At 47.7% G+C, this 15,392-nt stretch overlaps 1 protein-coding gene across 3 annotated transcripts in view; it reads left to right on the forward strand.

Moving 5' to 3' along the window:
• VCP (valosin containing protein) overlaps positions 1 to 15,392 on the forward strand; it is a 16,203-nt gene continuing 811 nt past the window's right edge. Inside the window, exons 1-16 of one of the 3 annotated variants that reach the window (XM_003829817.4) lie at positions 1 to 464; positions 4,411 to 4,522; positions 4,710 to 4,882; positions 5,957 to 6,099; positions 7,392 to 7,522; positions 8,488 to 8,619; positions 9,693 to 9,795; positions 10,423 to 10,556; positions 10,635 to 10,770; positions 11,084 to 11,196; positions 11,591 to 11,755; positions 11,847 to 11,969; positions 12,245 to 12,457; positions 12,967 to 13,275; positions 13,549 to 13,704; positions 15,236 to 15,390. In XM_003829817.4, coding sequence (XP_003829865.1) covers positions 448 to 464; positions 4,411 to 4,522; positions 4,710 to 4,882; positions 5,957 to 6,099; positions 7,392 to 7,522; positions 8,488 to 8,619; positions 9,693 to 9,795; positions 10,423 to 10,556; positions 10,635 to 10,770; positions 11,084 to 11,196; positions 11,591 to 11,755; positions 11,847 to 11,969; positions 12,245 to 12,457; positions 12,967 to 13,275; positions 13,549 to 13,704; positions 15,236 to 15,390 — 2,315 coding nt within the window. In that variant the 5' untranslated portion in view covers positions 1 to 447. Of the gene's footprint in view, positions 465 to 757; positions 1,045 to 4,410; positions 4,523 to 4,709; positions 4,883 to 5,956; positions 6,100 to 7,391; positions 7,523 to 8,487; positions 8,620 to 9,692; positions 9,796 to 10,422; positions 10,557 to 10,634; positions 10,771 to 11,083; positions 11,197 to 11,590; positions 11,756 to 11,846; positions 11,970 to 12,244; positions 12,458 to 12,966; positions 13,280 to 13,548; positions 13,705 to 15,235; positions 15,391 to 15,392 lie in introns of those variants that run through there. The other 2 variants (XM_008955210.5, XM_055117259.1) reach the window with 2 other exon arrangements.

Here is a 15,392-nt window from a genome sequence, read left to right on the forward strand (position 1 = left end):
TGTCGCATCACTGAGGCGGGAGCCAGGCCGCAAGCGAATTTCCTGACTGGCTGTGATCTGCGGGTTGCTGGGGAGAGGCGCGGAGAGGCGGGCGAGAGTCCGCAGGGCAGGCGCTGATTGGCTGAGGTGGGAGCAGCTTCCCTTCCGATGATTCGGCTCTTCTCGGCTCAGTCTCAGCGAAGCGTCTGCGACCGTCGTTTGAGTCGTCGCTGCCGCTGCCGCTGCCACTGCCACTGCCACTGCCACCTCGCGGATCAGGAGCCAGCGTTGTTCGCCCGACGCCTCGCTGCCGGTGGGAGGAAGCGAGAGGGAAGCCGCTTGCGGGTTTGTCGCCGCTGCTCGCCCACCGCCTGGGAGAGCCGAGCCCCGGCCCAGTCGGTCGCTTGCCACCGCTCGTAGCCGTTACCCGCGGGCCGCCACAGCCGCCGGCCGGGAGAGGCGCGCGCCATGGCTTCTGGAGCCGAGTGAGTGTGCGCGCGCCGTTCGCTTGCTGCGGCGGCGCGCACCGGGACCAGCCGCGCAGGGTAGGCCCGGCGGGGCCTGGCCGTGGGCGCGTCAGAGAGGTGGAGACCAGGAAAGAGGGAAGGGAAGCTAGGGGGCGAGTGAGGGGCCGTGGACCCGGCAGGCCCGGCTGGGGCCAGCTGCGCACCCGCGCGCCCCCTAGGCGGGGCTTGCGTTGGGTCCGGGTCGGAGCCTGGGCCGGATCGTGCTGTGTCATGCAGGCCCCGGCCCGCCCGATTGGCTCCCTTAGAACGGACGTCTGGGCCTGGCCAGGTCTTCCGGCCCACTCCGCCGGCGCGGCGCCCCGGGGCTTTGGGGTGCCAGTCTGCCGTCCGGCCTACCACCCGCCGAAAGCCTTTGGTCCCCGGAGAGAGCAGGCCCCGCGAGCCCGAGGCCCCAGCCGGGCCCGGTGGGCGTGGACTTTGCGCCATGTGAAGGCCTCAGGAGCTCTGCCACCGAGGCGGAGCCCGGGGTCGGGGAAGGCCCGCCAAGCTCAGGGAAGCTCACAGCCGCCTTTTTGGAGCCGGGTCGGCGGGGCCGGAGGTGGGCATCCTCTGTGTGTGACCTGAGTAGTGAAGTACTGTTAAGGAGAGGGCGAGCCCTACCTTTCGCTTCTGGTCTTCTTACTTTAGGCCTGTTGTTCATACTAGAAAGTTTGAGCCAGTTTTCCTTAATGTTATGACTCGTGGGTGGGGAGAAGGGAATTTTTCTTTAACATTTTAGGTTCTTGCTAAAGTTGGAGTCTCAGTTCGTGTTTTGTGCGCCTTTCCAGATTTCCAGCTTTCGTGGTGTGCAGTTTAGAGTTGCACTAACTCTTCAAAAACACAAATGTGCGCGCACCCCTTTCCCCAACCAGCTATATTGCGAAATTATCCGGGCTCTGGGGCTTTCTGACCCCACCTCCATCCTTAGGAAAGCGTTAGATAAAACTTGGCTACCTCAGCCCATTCAATTTAGAATAGAGAGCTTTTAGAGGCTAAAAAAAAAAAAAAACGCAGCCAGCCCAAGGAAACTCTATGCAAATTACCTTCCTTCCTTGAAGAGATTAGTTTTTTGAGGTGTGTTCCTTTTTCTCAAGTTTCTGAATTCGGATAAAGTATTACTCAGTTGCTTATTTAAAAGAGTCACTTATTCTGAAAGTATTCTTTTGGTTTATATGCAGTCAGCCTTTTATTTTCAAAAGTAAAAATCTAAAATTCTTGGAACCTGGCATCATCAGCTGTTTCTAACCTCTTTGTCACCTTGATGACTCTTAGCTGAAACCCTTCCAAGTCCCGTGGAATCCCCTGTGCAGTTCTGGAAAGGGATTGACTTATACAGAAGACAATGGAGGATGGCCCCAAAGAGTGTCCAGAACTGCTTTTGGCCCATGGTCAGGCCAAATTCACTCTTTTAGAGATTACCACATCTGATCTCAGTAGGTAGATGGAGAATTAGAGGCTTTACGTTAAGAAAAGGGCATACCACTCATCTCCAGAGCCAGAGTCTGGGATGGTAGGCAGAATGGAGGTTTTCCTAGGATACAGCTTTGAGATTAAAATACAAACTATTGACCGGGCACAGTGGCTCAGGCCTGTAATCCCAGCATTTTGGGAGGCCGAGGCAGGCAGATCACTTGAGGTCAGGAGTTTGAGACCAGCCCGGGCAACATGGAGAAACCCCATCTCTATTAAAATGCAAAAAGTAGCCAGGCATGGTGGTGGTGCACACCTGTAGTCCCAGCCACTCTGGAGGCTGAGGCAGGAGAATCACTTGAACCCAGGGAGGCAGAGATTGCAGTGAGGGAGATCGCGCCACTGCACTCCAGCCTGGGCAACAGAGGGAGACTCCGTTTCAAAAAGTAAAAAACTATGGTGACTAGAGGCATCTGGCATTTTATTTTTCTCCAGTCCCAGTTCTATAAGTCAAGCAAGAAGATGGGCAGTCCCTGAAAGAGTATTTTGATGGGACAGGAGTGGGAGAGCTCGTGGGTTTACATTGCTCTCAACTGTCACATTGAGCATGCTTGGCCTCTAGTGTGTTGATAAGCATTGGAAGAGTCTGCCTACTCAGCAGCATTGTGCCTGGAGTGGCAGACTTTTGGAATGGGGGAAGCAAATTTGAGCAGAGGAAACTGTCGTTAGAAACTAGTTTAGAGGCAGTGGTTAAAAATGCAGCCTATGTGTGAGGGTTAGCAGAAGGCCTACCATTTTGTTAGATGAATGGGGTTTGTTTTTCTCTTGGGTGTATCAGGACCCAAAGATGTAAGAACCCCATGGCTTCCTAGCTGAGCACAGCATTTTTCTTTGTCTCTTGCAAATTGTGAGGATATTTCCAATGGTAATACTATTTTGTCTTGTTTTGTTGACTTCAGTATCCCCAGCCCTTAGAACAATGCCTGGTACATAATAGACACTCATGAATTTGTTGAATGAAGAAATTCGTTTTAAAAATTTATTTTCTTTGCTTCCTTCATTGTCTGGCCTTCCTACTTTGGTTAATGCTTATGTTTTCCTGAGCCTTACTAACACGAGGCCGCTCTTAAAAAAGAGAGAGCGCTGGGTGCTGTGGCTCACGCCTGTAATCCCAGTACTTTGGGAGGCCGAGGTGGGCAGATCACCTGAGGTCAGGAGTTTGAGACCAGCCTGCCCACCATGGTGAAACCCCATCTCTAGTAAAAATGCAAAATTAGCCAGGTGTGGTGGCACATGCCTGTAATCCCAGCTACTCGGGAGGCTGAGGCAGGAGAATCACTTGAACCCGGGAGGTGGAGGTTGCAGTTAGCTGAGAGCGCAGCATCGCATTCCAGCCTGGCACCAAAAGCAAAACTCCATCTCAAAAAAAAAAGAGGGAGAGGGACCTCGCTGAGTCTAGTAAGTGACAGCTGGAAATGGGCTAGTAATAAGTTGGTGTCACTGTCTGGTGAATGATCCTAGCTTCTAGGAAATAACACTGAGTGTAGACCCAGTCGACTTTGATTTGGGTGAGAGGGATTTGGATTTGCCCCATGTCTCAGCATTTCTTGGTTTTGATTTTTTGAGCCAACTTTATGGAATTGTGTACTTTTGCAGATATTACTGTGAAGTTCCTTTTGACCTTGAGCCTCTTTCTGGCGGTTTCATGTCTGTTAGTGTTTTTTCCAAATACGATGGTCTTTATGCTTGGCATTCCTTTGGTACTATGGAATGCCCTGGCATCAGTAGGTTTAGCCTATAAGGAGGGTAGCGCCAATGATTCTGCTTCATTGTCCCCAGGCTTGCTTGGTAGAACTTAAGGCCTCCCTGAGCCTCAAGGGAGGTTGTCTGGCTTACTTCATTCCCTGGAAAGTTAGCTTATGCTTTACTCTATACTGTTAATCATGGTGACTATTAATACCATGTGCTAGGTATTATTTTAAGCATTTTACATTCATTATCTCCCTTAAGACAATAAGTCTCTGAGATAAGTATTATATTCCTTCTTTTATAGAGGAGGACATCAAAGTTCAGAGGTTAGGTAACTTGCCCAAGATCACAATTAAGCAGTGGCATAATTGGAATTCAGACCCAATGGGTCTGACTATAGAGTTCCTGCTCTTAACCACTCTTCTGTAAGTCTAAGACTATTTTTATTTCTCTAATAACTATTCAGTCTCCATTTCTATTATGTCTTCTTCTTAGGCCATTATTTTCTGACCCTGGGGCAGGATCACTCACTTGGGGCCTTATAGCTGGGACACTGACGCTCAAAATACCAGGAGCTGCTGGAATGGGTATTGTAATATGTATGCTAGATACTGCTCCTCCTGACCTTGGCTGCCTTTCCTTCATCTGAGCTTTCTGGTCTAGGGACAGCTTCATCTATTCACTGTTTCTTTCCTAAGTATGAGTTTTAGAGACTGGCGAGGCGCTTGGGGCAGGAGTATCTACTGACTCCATTTCCTCCTTCTAGTTCAAAAGGTGATGACCTGTCAACAGCCATTCTCAAGCAGAAGAACCGTCCCAATCGGTTAATTGTTGATGAAGCCATCAATGAGGACAACAGTGTGGTGTCCTTGTCCCAGGTAAGCTGTGGCCACAGACTAGTCTTTCCTTACTGCACTTACTTGAGGGATTTTCCCAGGTTTCTTTTCTCATTTTTCTTGCAGTGACTGCAGATAGAGTGGGGTTTACTGGGAATCCCAATCTCCAGGGCTGCTGCTTACTCCCCTTCTGCCCAATGACCCAAAGGCCTTAACTTTCTTTCCTCAGCCCAAGATGGATGAATTGCAGTTGTTCCGAGGTGACACAGTGTTGCTGAAAGGAAAGAAGAGACGAGAAGCTGTTTGCATCGTCCTTTCTGATGATACTTGTTCTGATGAGAAGATTCGGATGAATAGAGTTGTTCGGAATAACCTTCGTGTACGCCTAGGGGATGTCATCAGGTATGTGTGGGGTTTTTGGCTTCACAGGGATGGGAGGCCAGAGATAGCCTGCATTACAGGCAGGACCCATGTATTACAGGCAGGACCAAGTTCTTGGCGCCTGTCGATGCAGGAAGCCTCCTGGTCATGGGAAGACTTATGCTACAGGGTTGTCTTTAGGTTTTGGTTCTGCCTTCCTGGGACTTCAAAATCCATTTCTGCAGGTCCCTTGAGACAAATTGGCGTTCCTATAACTTTCTTGATGGCTTTATTTTTTCCTACTAGAGGTGTAATTTATCATACTTATAGCCTGGCTTAGGATACCACTCGAGGGTGTGTATGTATATGCCAAATAAGCTCCTCACTACTCTCACTAGTATGTCTAATTAATGGCTTGTGTTGGGGTTGGAATGAGGTGGGGGTATGAGCATGGAAGGTGAGCTGCTAGCAGGTCTTTTAAGCCCCTAAGTTAACCCGGGAGAGAGGAATAGTTGGAGCCAGACCTAGGATAGCTCTCAGTGTGAGTGATTTTGCTTGTTCTTGCATAATTTTAGGCAAGAGGTTACCCCATCTTGGAGTCATCTCTAGCCACTCCTACCCAACCAACCATCACCTGGCCAGGATCATCTGAGGCTTTTGATTCTTTTTAATGGAGTCTAAGTTTCGTGTAGCTTTCTTCTTGGGAGTGCTTAGTCACTTCCTCAAGGTGTTCTGACCACCTGGCTGAGATAATTTTGTTTTTTTTCACTTCTGTTTCACTGACCCTGACAATTGTTAGCTTAAGACCTTCCCTTGTAATATTGGGTCACCAGTATTAGCTAGAAGGGGATCATCCTTGGATATCTCCCTGAAGACCCTGCATGTCTTTGTGGGGTTTCTAAATGTGTGGCTCTTGATTTTGGCTCACTGATTAGGAGTGAGTGGGGCTGTTCCTTCGCCCTCACTTCCACCCTGTTCTCCTTCCTCTCTTCGCCTAAAGCCATCCTGCCTTTTCTTTTTCACTTACTATCAGCTATCTGTGCCAGGCCCTTTTGGACACCCAGTGCTTGGGCCCGAAGTGTGGTTGGTAATATGGAGTCTGCTTGTCATCCTCAGCATCCAGCCATGCCCTGATGTGAAGTACGGCAAACGTATCCATGTGCTGCCCATTGATGACACGGTGGAAGGCATTACTGGTAATCTCTTTGAGGTATACCTTAAGCCATACTTCCTGGAAGCGTATCGACCCATCCGGAAAGGTGAGAGTTAATTCTGAACTTAAGGATTATTGACTGTAGGGAATAAACCTTGGAACATCTTTATCTCATTTTCTTTTTCTTTTTTTTTTTTTAAATCTTTTATGCTTTTCCCCTGTATTTATTTATTTATTTTTTAAGAGATGGGGTCAGCTGGGCACCGTGGCTCACACCTATAATCCCAGCAATTTGGGAGGCTGAGGCGGGTGGATCACTTGAGGCCAGGAGTTTGAGACCAGCCTGGCCAACGTGGCGAAACCCCATCGTGGGCACCTGTAATCCCAGCTACCTGGGAGGCTGAGGCATGAGAATTGCTTGAACCCAAGAGGTGGAGGTTGCAGTGAGCCAAGATCGGGCCACAGTACTGCAGCCTGGGTGACAGAGCAAGACTCTGTCTCAAAAAAAAAAAAAAGAGACAGGGTCTCACTATGATGCCCAGGCTGGTCTCAAACTGCTGGGCTCAAGTGATCCACCTGCCATGGCCTCCCAAAGTGCTGGGATTACAGGCATGAGCCATCAAGCCTAGTCTCATTTTCTTTTCTTTTTTTTTTGAGACGGAGTCTCGCGCTGTCCCCCAGGCTGGAGCGCAATGGTGCAATCTCGGCTCACTGCAACCTCCGCCTCCTGGGTTCAAGCAATTCTCCTGCCTCAGCCTCCCAAGTAGCTGGGATTACAGGCGTCTGCTGCCACGCCCAGCTAATTTTTGTGTTTTTAGTAGAGACGGGGTTTCACCATGTTGGTCAGGCTCGTCTCGAACTCTTGACCTCAGGTGAGCCACTGTGCCCGGCTGCTAGACTCATTTTCATATATTTGTATACACACACATGCAAACCCTGCACACATATTCATATGTTTTACCCCCTTTCTTTCCTCCATCCTTCCCTTGCTCCATCTCTCCCCTTCTCTGTTCCAGGAGAGTAAGCTATCTTTATGGATCTCTGAAGGAGAAGGTGGTCCATTTTGGCTGGGTCAGGGTCCAGAGTGCACAGTTCTACCATTGGTGGTTGTAGTGAAAACTTGGGCTACCTATATGGCAGAAGTCAGAACTTGATGGGCTTCTGACATGTCAGGTTTTGTTCACTGACCTCTTGTCAGAGGGACTCTTCACAGTTTACCTTTCTCGTCTTGCCTGCTGCTTATTAAGACAGGTGGGGTGGAGTTGGGGAGAGATAGGGCAATATCTAATGAAGGGCACTATCTAATGAGCTTGGCATTTTGACCCCAGGGTCTGATGAGTTCTCACTTTGTCTTGTAGTTGACACCTCTAACTGTGCTTGTACTGTTTGCTCTCGCAGGAGACATTTTTCTTGTCCGTGGTGGGATGCGTGCTGTGGAGTTCAAAGTGGTGGAAACAGATCCTAGCCCTTATTGCATTGTAGCTCCAGACACAGTGATCCACTGCGAAGGGGAGCCTATCAAACGAGAGGTGAGTTTTCTCCCTGATTCCAGTATCCAATTTTATGATTACTCAGTGTGGCATCATGTGGTAACTGTCAGGACTGGGTGCTCGGCCGGCTGCGGTGGCTGACACCTGTAATCCCAGTACTTTGGGAGACTGAGGTGGGCAGATCACTTGAGGTCAGGTGTTCAAGACCAGCCTGGGCAACATGGTGAAACCCAATCTCTACTAAAAATACAAAAATTAGCCTGGCATGGTGGTGCACATCTGTAATCCCAGCTACTCAGGAGGCTGAGGCAGGAGAATCGGTTGAACCCAGGAGTCGGAGGTTGCAGTGAGCTGAGATTGTACCACTGCACTCCAGCCTGGGTGACAGAGTGAGACTCTGTCTCAAAAGAGAAAAAGACTGGGTGTTCTTTGGAGAACTAACCATCTTTCAGGGATGAGAAACCTGCCAGCTATTCATTTCTGGGCCTAATTGTTTCTTGGATTTACCTAATGCCAGGAATTTCAGAAAACTAGACTGAACCCAAAATATATAAGTGATTGAAATCATTTTTGAAGTAAAGCTGATGGTGGCTTCAGGCCTCTGCCCATTCCCAGGGTTTCCAGCTTCAGATTTTAGAGACCCCTTCTCAGTAAGACTACGAGTAATGTGAGAGGCAAGGACTGTGCTAGAAATCTTTGCCTTGGGATTTTTGTAGTTGTTCTTTGAGGCCGGATCCCTTTAGAGGAGAATCTTTTTTAAATTTAATTTAATTTTTAATGAGATGGAGTCTTGCTGTATTGCCCAGGAACTCCTGGACTCAAGCATTCCTCCCACCTCTGCCTCCCAAAGTGCTGGGATTACAGATGTGAGCCACCATGTCGGGTTGAGAATCTTCTTATACGGTAGGTTTTTGCACACTAGGTAGTGGAATGATGTAGAGAAACTCAGCTTTTGCTGATATAATATTCTTGCCTTCTCCTTTCTTTATCTCCTCCATATTCAGGATGAGGAAGAGTCCTTGAATGAAGTAGGTTATGATGACATTGGTGGCTGCAGGAAGCAGCTAGCTCAGATCAAGGAGATGGTGGAACTGCCCCTGAGACATCCTGCCCTCTTTAAGGCAATTGGTGTGAAGGTGAGCATCCTGGGCCCTGGAATCAAGTCTAAAGTGGTGCCAATGTCTAATCCTGTCCCAATGTCTAATCCTGGGACTGTTTTCATGCACGGCTTTCATTATTGCCTTGGATTAGAGGAGCAATAACGTGTCCTTTAGTTTACTTAAGGCTCTAAATTCATTAGAGTTGATGGTCTAAAACCAGAGTAGGCTAATCAAATTGTCTGTTGTGTGCGTGTGCGCACAAAACACACATACATATATATATGGGTTTTTCTTTACAACTCTTAGAATATAAAAGCCATTCTTGCATCAATGGACCCTGTAAAAACAAATCTCACCATAGTTTGCCAGCCTGTCTAGAGCAATGTCACCCAGTAGAAGTAAGGAAGTTAAGGAAATTTTCAGAGTGTTAAAGGGTTCTGAGTCTAAAACATTTGAGAACTATTGGTCTAGAGTGTAGCTTCTCAATCTTTTCCTAGTGGGAAAGTGTTTCCATGGAACACACTGAAGATGAAGTTACTCATTTTCCTAGTGGGTGGCACACAAATAATTTCATTTTCTATGTGGACAGTTTACATGTTCTGCTTGTGGATGAGGCCATAGAAAGGGTAGTGTCGAAGAAGAAAAATGATGATTGTAAGGAACAGCATTCCAGTGTGATAAATTCTGGAGGGCATGATTACTGGAGTGAGTGATCCTCTGGCAATGAAGAAAATAGACCCTGCTCTCTTAAATGGCTTAGCTAGTCTTTGGCCCTTGGTCTGTCTAAAATTGAGCCCTTAGTGTAATGGCCTCTTGCCTTTCCCTAGTCATGAATCTTCAAACGCATTTGGACTACAGTTTCTCTGCCCTTAGTCTCCTATGCAAGTTGCAATCATAAATGTTGCCCACTTTCTAGCAGTATTTTCCCTGCTAGTAATAGAAATGAGTGTGGCCTAAAGTAATCGTCTTCTTAGCATTTACTGCTGAGGGCTTATTCTTAATATTGTCAGGGTTGAAGCCTGATTCTCACCCTCTCTGGAGCCCTAGTCAAGCCATTTTAGGGTTTGGGAGGAGGTGGGAACCTAATCACACTCTGCATTGGTCCACAGCCTCCTAGAGGAATCCTGCTTTACGGACCTCCTGGAACAGGAAAGACCCTGATTGCTCGAGCTGTAGCAAATGAGACTGGAGCCTTCTTCTTCTTGATTAATGGTAAGATATTTGGTTCATCTTATGTCTAGCTAGACCCAATTTTGAACTGGGCTTATGAGCTGGAGCACTTATGAGCACATCCTTTTTGCACCCATGCCCTCCTTCACGTTTATAGCATATTTCTTATGCTGGGGTATGTTACAGACAGAAGAGCAATAAAGGGAAGATATTTTACATTGGTGCTCCCTGTCCTGCCCGCTTTGAGAAAGATTGTGGACAGACTGCAGAGCGGGAGCAAGCTAGAATGAGAAATCAAAGGGTGAATGGTTAGTGATTTGAGAGGGTTTGGGGAAAATGAACTTTGATCACTGGCTCTTGGAGAATGCTATTTAGTGGTGTGCCATCTGGTGTGCCATCTCTCCTGCTCTGGCCAGAGGTCCTAGAGCATTTGCTGTCACCTTTACAGTTCAACTGTGAGAAGAGTATAGTGAGTCCCTGGGCTTCTCTCCAGCCTTGCCTGGTGGCTGTCCTGGGATAATGGCTGGTAGAGGATGTGAGAAGTAGGCAGAGGTTACCACCTTCTCACCCAGGACCTGTCTCTGGGCCAAACAAGCAAGATAACTGATTTTTGGGAGGAATTGGGAAAGACTATCATTTTGTTATTGTCTCCATTCTGTATCCTTTCAGGTCCTGAGATCATGAGCAAATTGGCTGGTGAGTCTGAGAGCAACCTTCGCAAAGCCTTTGAGGAGGCTGAGAAGAATGCTCCTGCCATCATCTTCATTGATGAGCTGGATGCCATCGCTCCCAAAAGAGAGAAAGTAGGAGCTTACCTGAGGGGATAGAGGGGGGTTGAAAGGCCCTGACTTCACTTCTGACCAGACATCCTGTTCTGGCAGACTCATGGCGAGGTGGAGCGGCGCATTGTATCACAGTTGTTGACCCTCATGGATGGCCTAAAGCAGAGAGCACATGTGATTGTTATGGCAGCAACCAATAGACCCAACAGCATTGACCCAGCTCTACGGCGATTTGGTAAGGACTCCAGATACTTTTGACCCTGTCCTTGCTTAGGTCCTACTTCTCTTCTTTATCTAAGTCACCTAATCCTCTTGAAGCCCTTCACAGTGATTGGGTCCAGGGGTCTTTTTCCTTTATCCTACGTCCTGTCTAGAGTGACCAACCACCCTGGTTTTCCTGAGACTGAAAGGTTTCCCAGAGCTTGAGACTTTTTCAGTGCTGACATTAGGACAATCCTGTGCTGGCTGAGATGGTTGGTCACCCTAGGCCTGTCTCTTACCTCTGGATTAGAAATGAGCCCTGTTTATGTTTGTGTACTGTCCCACAGGTCGCTTTGACAGGGAGGTAGATATTGGAATTCCTGATGCTACAGGACGCTTAGAGATTCTTCAGATCCATACCAAGAACATGAAGCTGGCAGATGATGTGGACCTGGAACAGGTGAAGTGATGATGAGGGCTGACCAGGCGTTACAGTCTCTAGGCAGTTGCTGGGAACTGGCTAGAGACATGAGGTTAAGATGTGAGGAGATGGGTTTTGATTTCTGGACAGGGGAAAGGAAGTAATCTGAGATTGAATCCAGGAAATTGGAGTTGGCATTTTTCATAGTTGACGCTGCATTTAGAGTAAATCAGAATTGTTGGAGCAGCCTTATTTCTAGGTCCCAAGTCCAGAATTAAGTACTTAAAACCCAGCCCATAAAGGTATTGCTAGTATATATTCAAGGAAATGAGAGGACCCAGGGATAGAGTCAGGGGAAGGATTCTGTTGTCTCTGAGCCTCCTGCAGCAGCTGGGTCTTTGAGGCAGCATAGTAAGTAGATCTTTCTCTGCAGGTAGCCAATGAGACTCACGGGCATGTGGGTGCTGACTTAGCAGCCCTGTGCTCAGAGGCTGCTCTGCAAGCCATCCGCAAGAAGATGGATCTCATTGACCTAGAGGATGAGACCATTGATGCCGAGGTCATGAACTCCCTAGCAGTTACTATGGATGACTTCCGGGTAAGGACCACACCCGTGCCTCAGGTACACACATATGTGCTTTGACCCCTCCCTTGGTAAGTCTCATCCCCAGTTTTCCCTCCTTTTCTAGTGGGCCTTGAGCCAGAGTAACCCATCAGCACTGCGGGAAACCGTGGTAGAAGTGCCACAGGTAACCTGGGAAGACATCGGGGGCCTAGAGGATGTCAAACGTGAGCTACAGGAGCTGGTCCAGGTAGGGCAACTTCGTCCAGGGTGAGTCACTGCCTCTGTACATTGTAATCGACCTGGGTGATCTCAGGGTGTCAACACATTTGCTGCAAGAATTGTGAGAGCACGACTTAGGAACCTACTGTTCTTAGGTTTAAGGCACTAAGGAGTCTTCTTCTAGAGAACCTGGATCTGATACCATTGGGTACACCATGAAATAATGGAGGGGATGCTTCTGTTTAGTTAGGTTTCTTTCAAAATGTGGAGGTAGCCTTGAACCCTCTTTCCTTTTCCTCCTAGTATCCTGTGGAGCACCCAGACAAATTCCTGAAGTTTGGCATGACACCCTCCAAGGGAGTTCTGTTCTATGGACCTCCTGGCTGTGGGAAAACTTTGTTGGCCAAAGCCATTGCTAATGAATGCCAGGCCAACTTCATCTCCATCAAGGGTCCTGAGCTTCTCACCATGTGGTTTGGGGAGTCTGAGGCCAATGTCAGAGAAATCTTTGACAAGGTGAGCTACAATAGGCTGAACTATGTATTGATTTGCCTGAGGGCAAGGAATAGAGGCTGTTTTTCTTTAAGAGGGTTGAAACATTCTTACTGCTGGCTGCTCAACTGCACAGTAAGTCACTTGATTTTCTTTCTGAGGTCTGAGAGATCTAGTGTTATTTTTTTTTTCTCTCTCTCTCTCGAGACAGGGTCTGGCTCTGTTGCCCAGGTTGGAGGGCAGTGGTACAGTCATGGCTCACTGTAACCTTGAAACCTGGGCTTAAGCAATTCTCCTACTTCAGTCTCCTGAGTAGCTGGGACTATAGGCATGCGTCACCACATCTGGCTAATTTTTTATTTTTTGTAGAGACGAAGTCTCAGTATGTTGCCCATGCTGGTTTCGGATTTCTGGCCTCAAGTGATCCTCCCACCTTGGCCTCCCAAAGTGCTGGGAATACAGGTGTGAGCCACCACGTTTGCCTGGAGACATCTAGTTTTGTTAGTGCTTGAATCAATCCATTCCTCCTACAGGCCCGCCAAGCTGCCCCCTGTGTGCTATTCTTTGATGAGCTGGATTCGATTGCCAAGGCTCGTGGAGGTAACATTGGAGATGGTGGTGGGGCTGCTGACCGAGTCATCAACCAGATCCTGACAGAAATGGATGGCATGTCCACAAAAAAAAATGTGTTCATCATTGGCGCTACCAACCGGCCTGACATCATTGATCCTGCCATCCTCAGACCTGGCCGTCTTGATCAGCTCATCTACATCCCACTTCCTGATGAGAAGTCCCGTGTTGCCATCCTCAAGGCTAACCTGCGCAAGTCCCCAGTTGCCAAGGCAGGTGCAAGATCATGGGCTGTGGGAGACTTGCATGAGTCCTCAGGCTGGTACGGAGTGCTCTTTAGTTTCTGGACAAGATTCCACTGGGGTTAGGGTTGGTCTAAAGGGAAGGTAGAATTTTTGAGGATATCAAGATAATCTAGAATCAGGAATAAAATGGGGTGGCCAAAGAAGGGGCAAACTGTAGTTGGGAGTGCTTGGGTAGCCCAAAGATCTGTGTATCTCGAGAGGAGAGGCTAAATGCTAAGGTACCTCTGCTGCTTCTTTTAGGATGTGGACTTGGAGTTCCTGGCTAAAATGACTAATGGCTTCTCTGGAGCTGACCTGACAGAGATTTGCCAGCGTGCTTGCAAGCTGGCCATCCGTGAATCCATCGAGAGTGAGATTAGGCGAGAACGAGAGAGGCAGACAAACCCATCAGCCATGGTGAGTCTGCATCCTTTCCCCAGATGTGCCAATCATGGGGAGCCAGGCAACAGCCACCACCATGCCCTGGAGTTGAGAGTAGAAGCTATTGGAAAGATCATCTAACTGAGAAGAATTTTAATAGGGCATCAAAGATAAAGAATGCTGAGGTGAATCCATTCAATTTGGAATAAGGCCGAGAAGAGATGGGCAGGCTCCATTCTCAGTCTGAACCAAGCTCCATGAGGGAAATCAAAGTATGATAGTGCAGCAAACACAGCAAGGTTTTTTTGTTTTTTGGTTTTTGGTTTTTTTTTTTGACGAAGTCTCACTCTGTTGCCCAGACTGGAGTGCAGTGGCACGATCTTGGCTCACTGCAACTTCCGCCTCCCAGGTTCAAGCGGTTCTCCTGCCTCAGCCTCCCGAGTAGCTGGGACTACAGGCACATGCCACCATGTCCGGCTAGTTTTTTGTATTTTTTTTTACTAGAAACGTGGTTTCACCATGTTAGCCAGGATGGTCTTGATCTCCTGACCTTGTGATGTGCCCACCTCGGCCTCCCAAAGTGCTGGGATTACAGGCATGAGCCACAGAGCAAGGTTTTGAGCTGAGATGAGACTCATATACTTATCCCTGATGGTTGGGGAAGGGATAGGTTCCACAGACCTCCCAAAATGAAAAGGCAAATTCATGTGTGTGTAAGCTCCATAAAGGTAAGATCTCTGTCATCTCACTTGTTTTCCACTATGTCTTGTGTTACCCTTAATTAATTCATTAAGTTCCAAACATGGGACTTAATGAGCAAATAAATGGCTTTCTTTCCCTTTTGAAGGGTCTGTGACATCCCTTCTCTCTCCCATAAAAGCTTAAAAACTACTGAAGAACTAATCCTAGGAGGTAGTCACATAAGTCACAGCAATTGGCCTCTCAATGGAAGAGATAGGTTTTGAGCTGGGCTGTGAAGAGAGTAGAATTTGAATAAAGGGAATAAGCAGCCCAAATAATGTGCTCTAGTAGTAGGATTGCAATCATTGGGAAACCCTGGGTAGATTTAAGAGTATATATGTCACTGGAAGTGAGACCGCTAGGTAGGATGTAATCCAAATGTGGTAAGCACTGAAAGCCGTTGGCATTTCCTTTTAAAGTATTAAGGTTTATTAAGGTATGATATAAATACAATAAAATTCACTCTTTTTATATACCATTTCCATGCTTTTTGACAAATGTATGTAAGTTCTATAACTACTACCACAGTTGAGACTTAAAATTTCTACTATCTCAAAAAGTTTCCTAAGCCACTTCAGTCAACATCTCCCCTCCTTAAGCCCCATCACTGATGTGATTTCTGTCCCTACAGTTTTCCCTTTTCCAGAGTGCATTGACAAGTTTTTAAGCAGAGCAGTGACTCAATTTTAGGAAGCATGGCCTAGCATCTTACCTCAGGTTGGATTGGAAGGGCAAGGAGACCAATAAACTGCAGTAATGGGAGGCCTGGGATGAAATCCAGGCTGGGCTTTAGCTAGCCCTAGTGATCTGTGTTTACCAACTATAGGAGGTAGAAGAGGATGATCCAGTGCCTGAGATCCGTCGAGATCACTTTGAAGAAGCCATGCGCTTTGCGCGCCGTTCTGTCAGTGACAATGACATTCGGAAGTATGAGATGTTTGCCCAGACCCTTCAGCAGAGTCGGGGCTTTGGCAGCTTCAGGT

This window comes from Pan paniscus, chromosome 11 (genome assembly GCF_029289425.2).
Source record: "Pan paniscus chromosome 11, NHGRI_mPanPan1-v2.0_pri, whole genome shotgun sequence".
NCBI classification, from domain to species: Eukaryota; Metazoa; Chordata; class Mammalia; order Primates; family Hominidae; genus Pan; species Pan paniscus.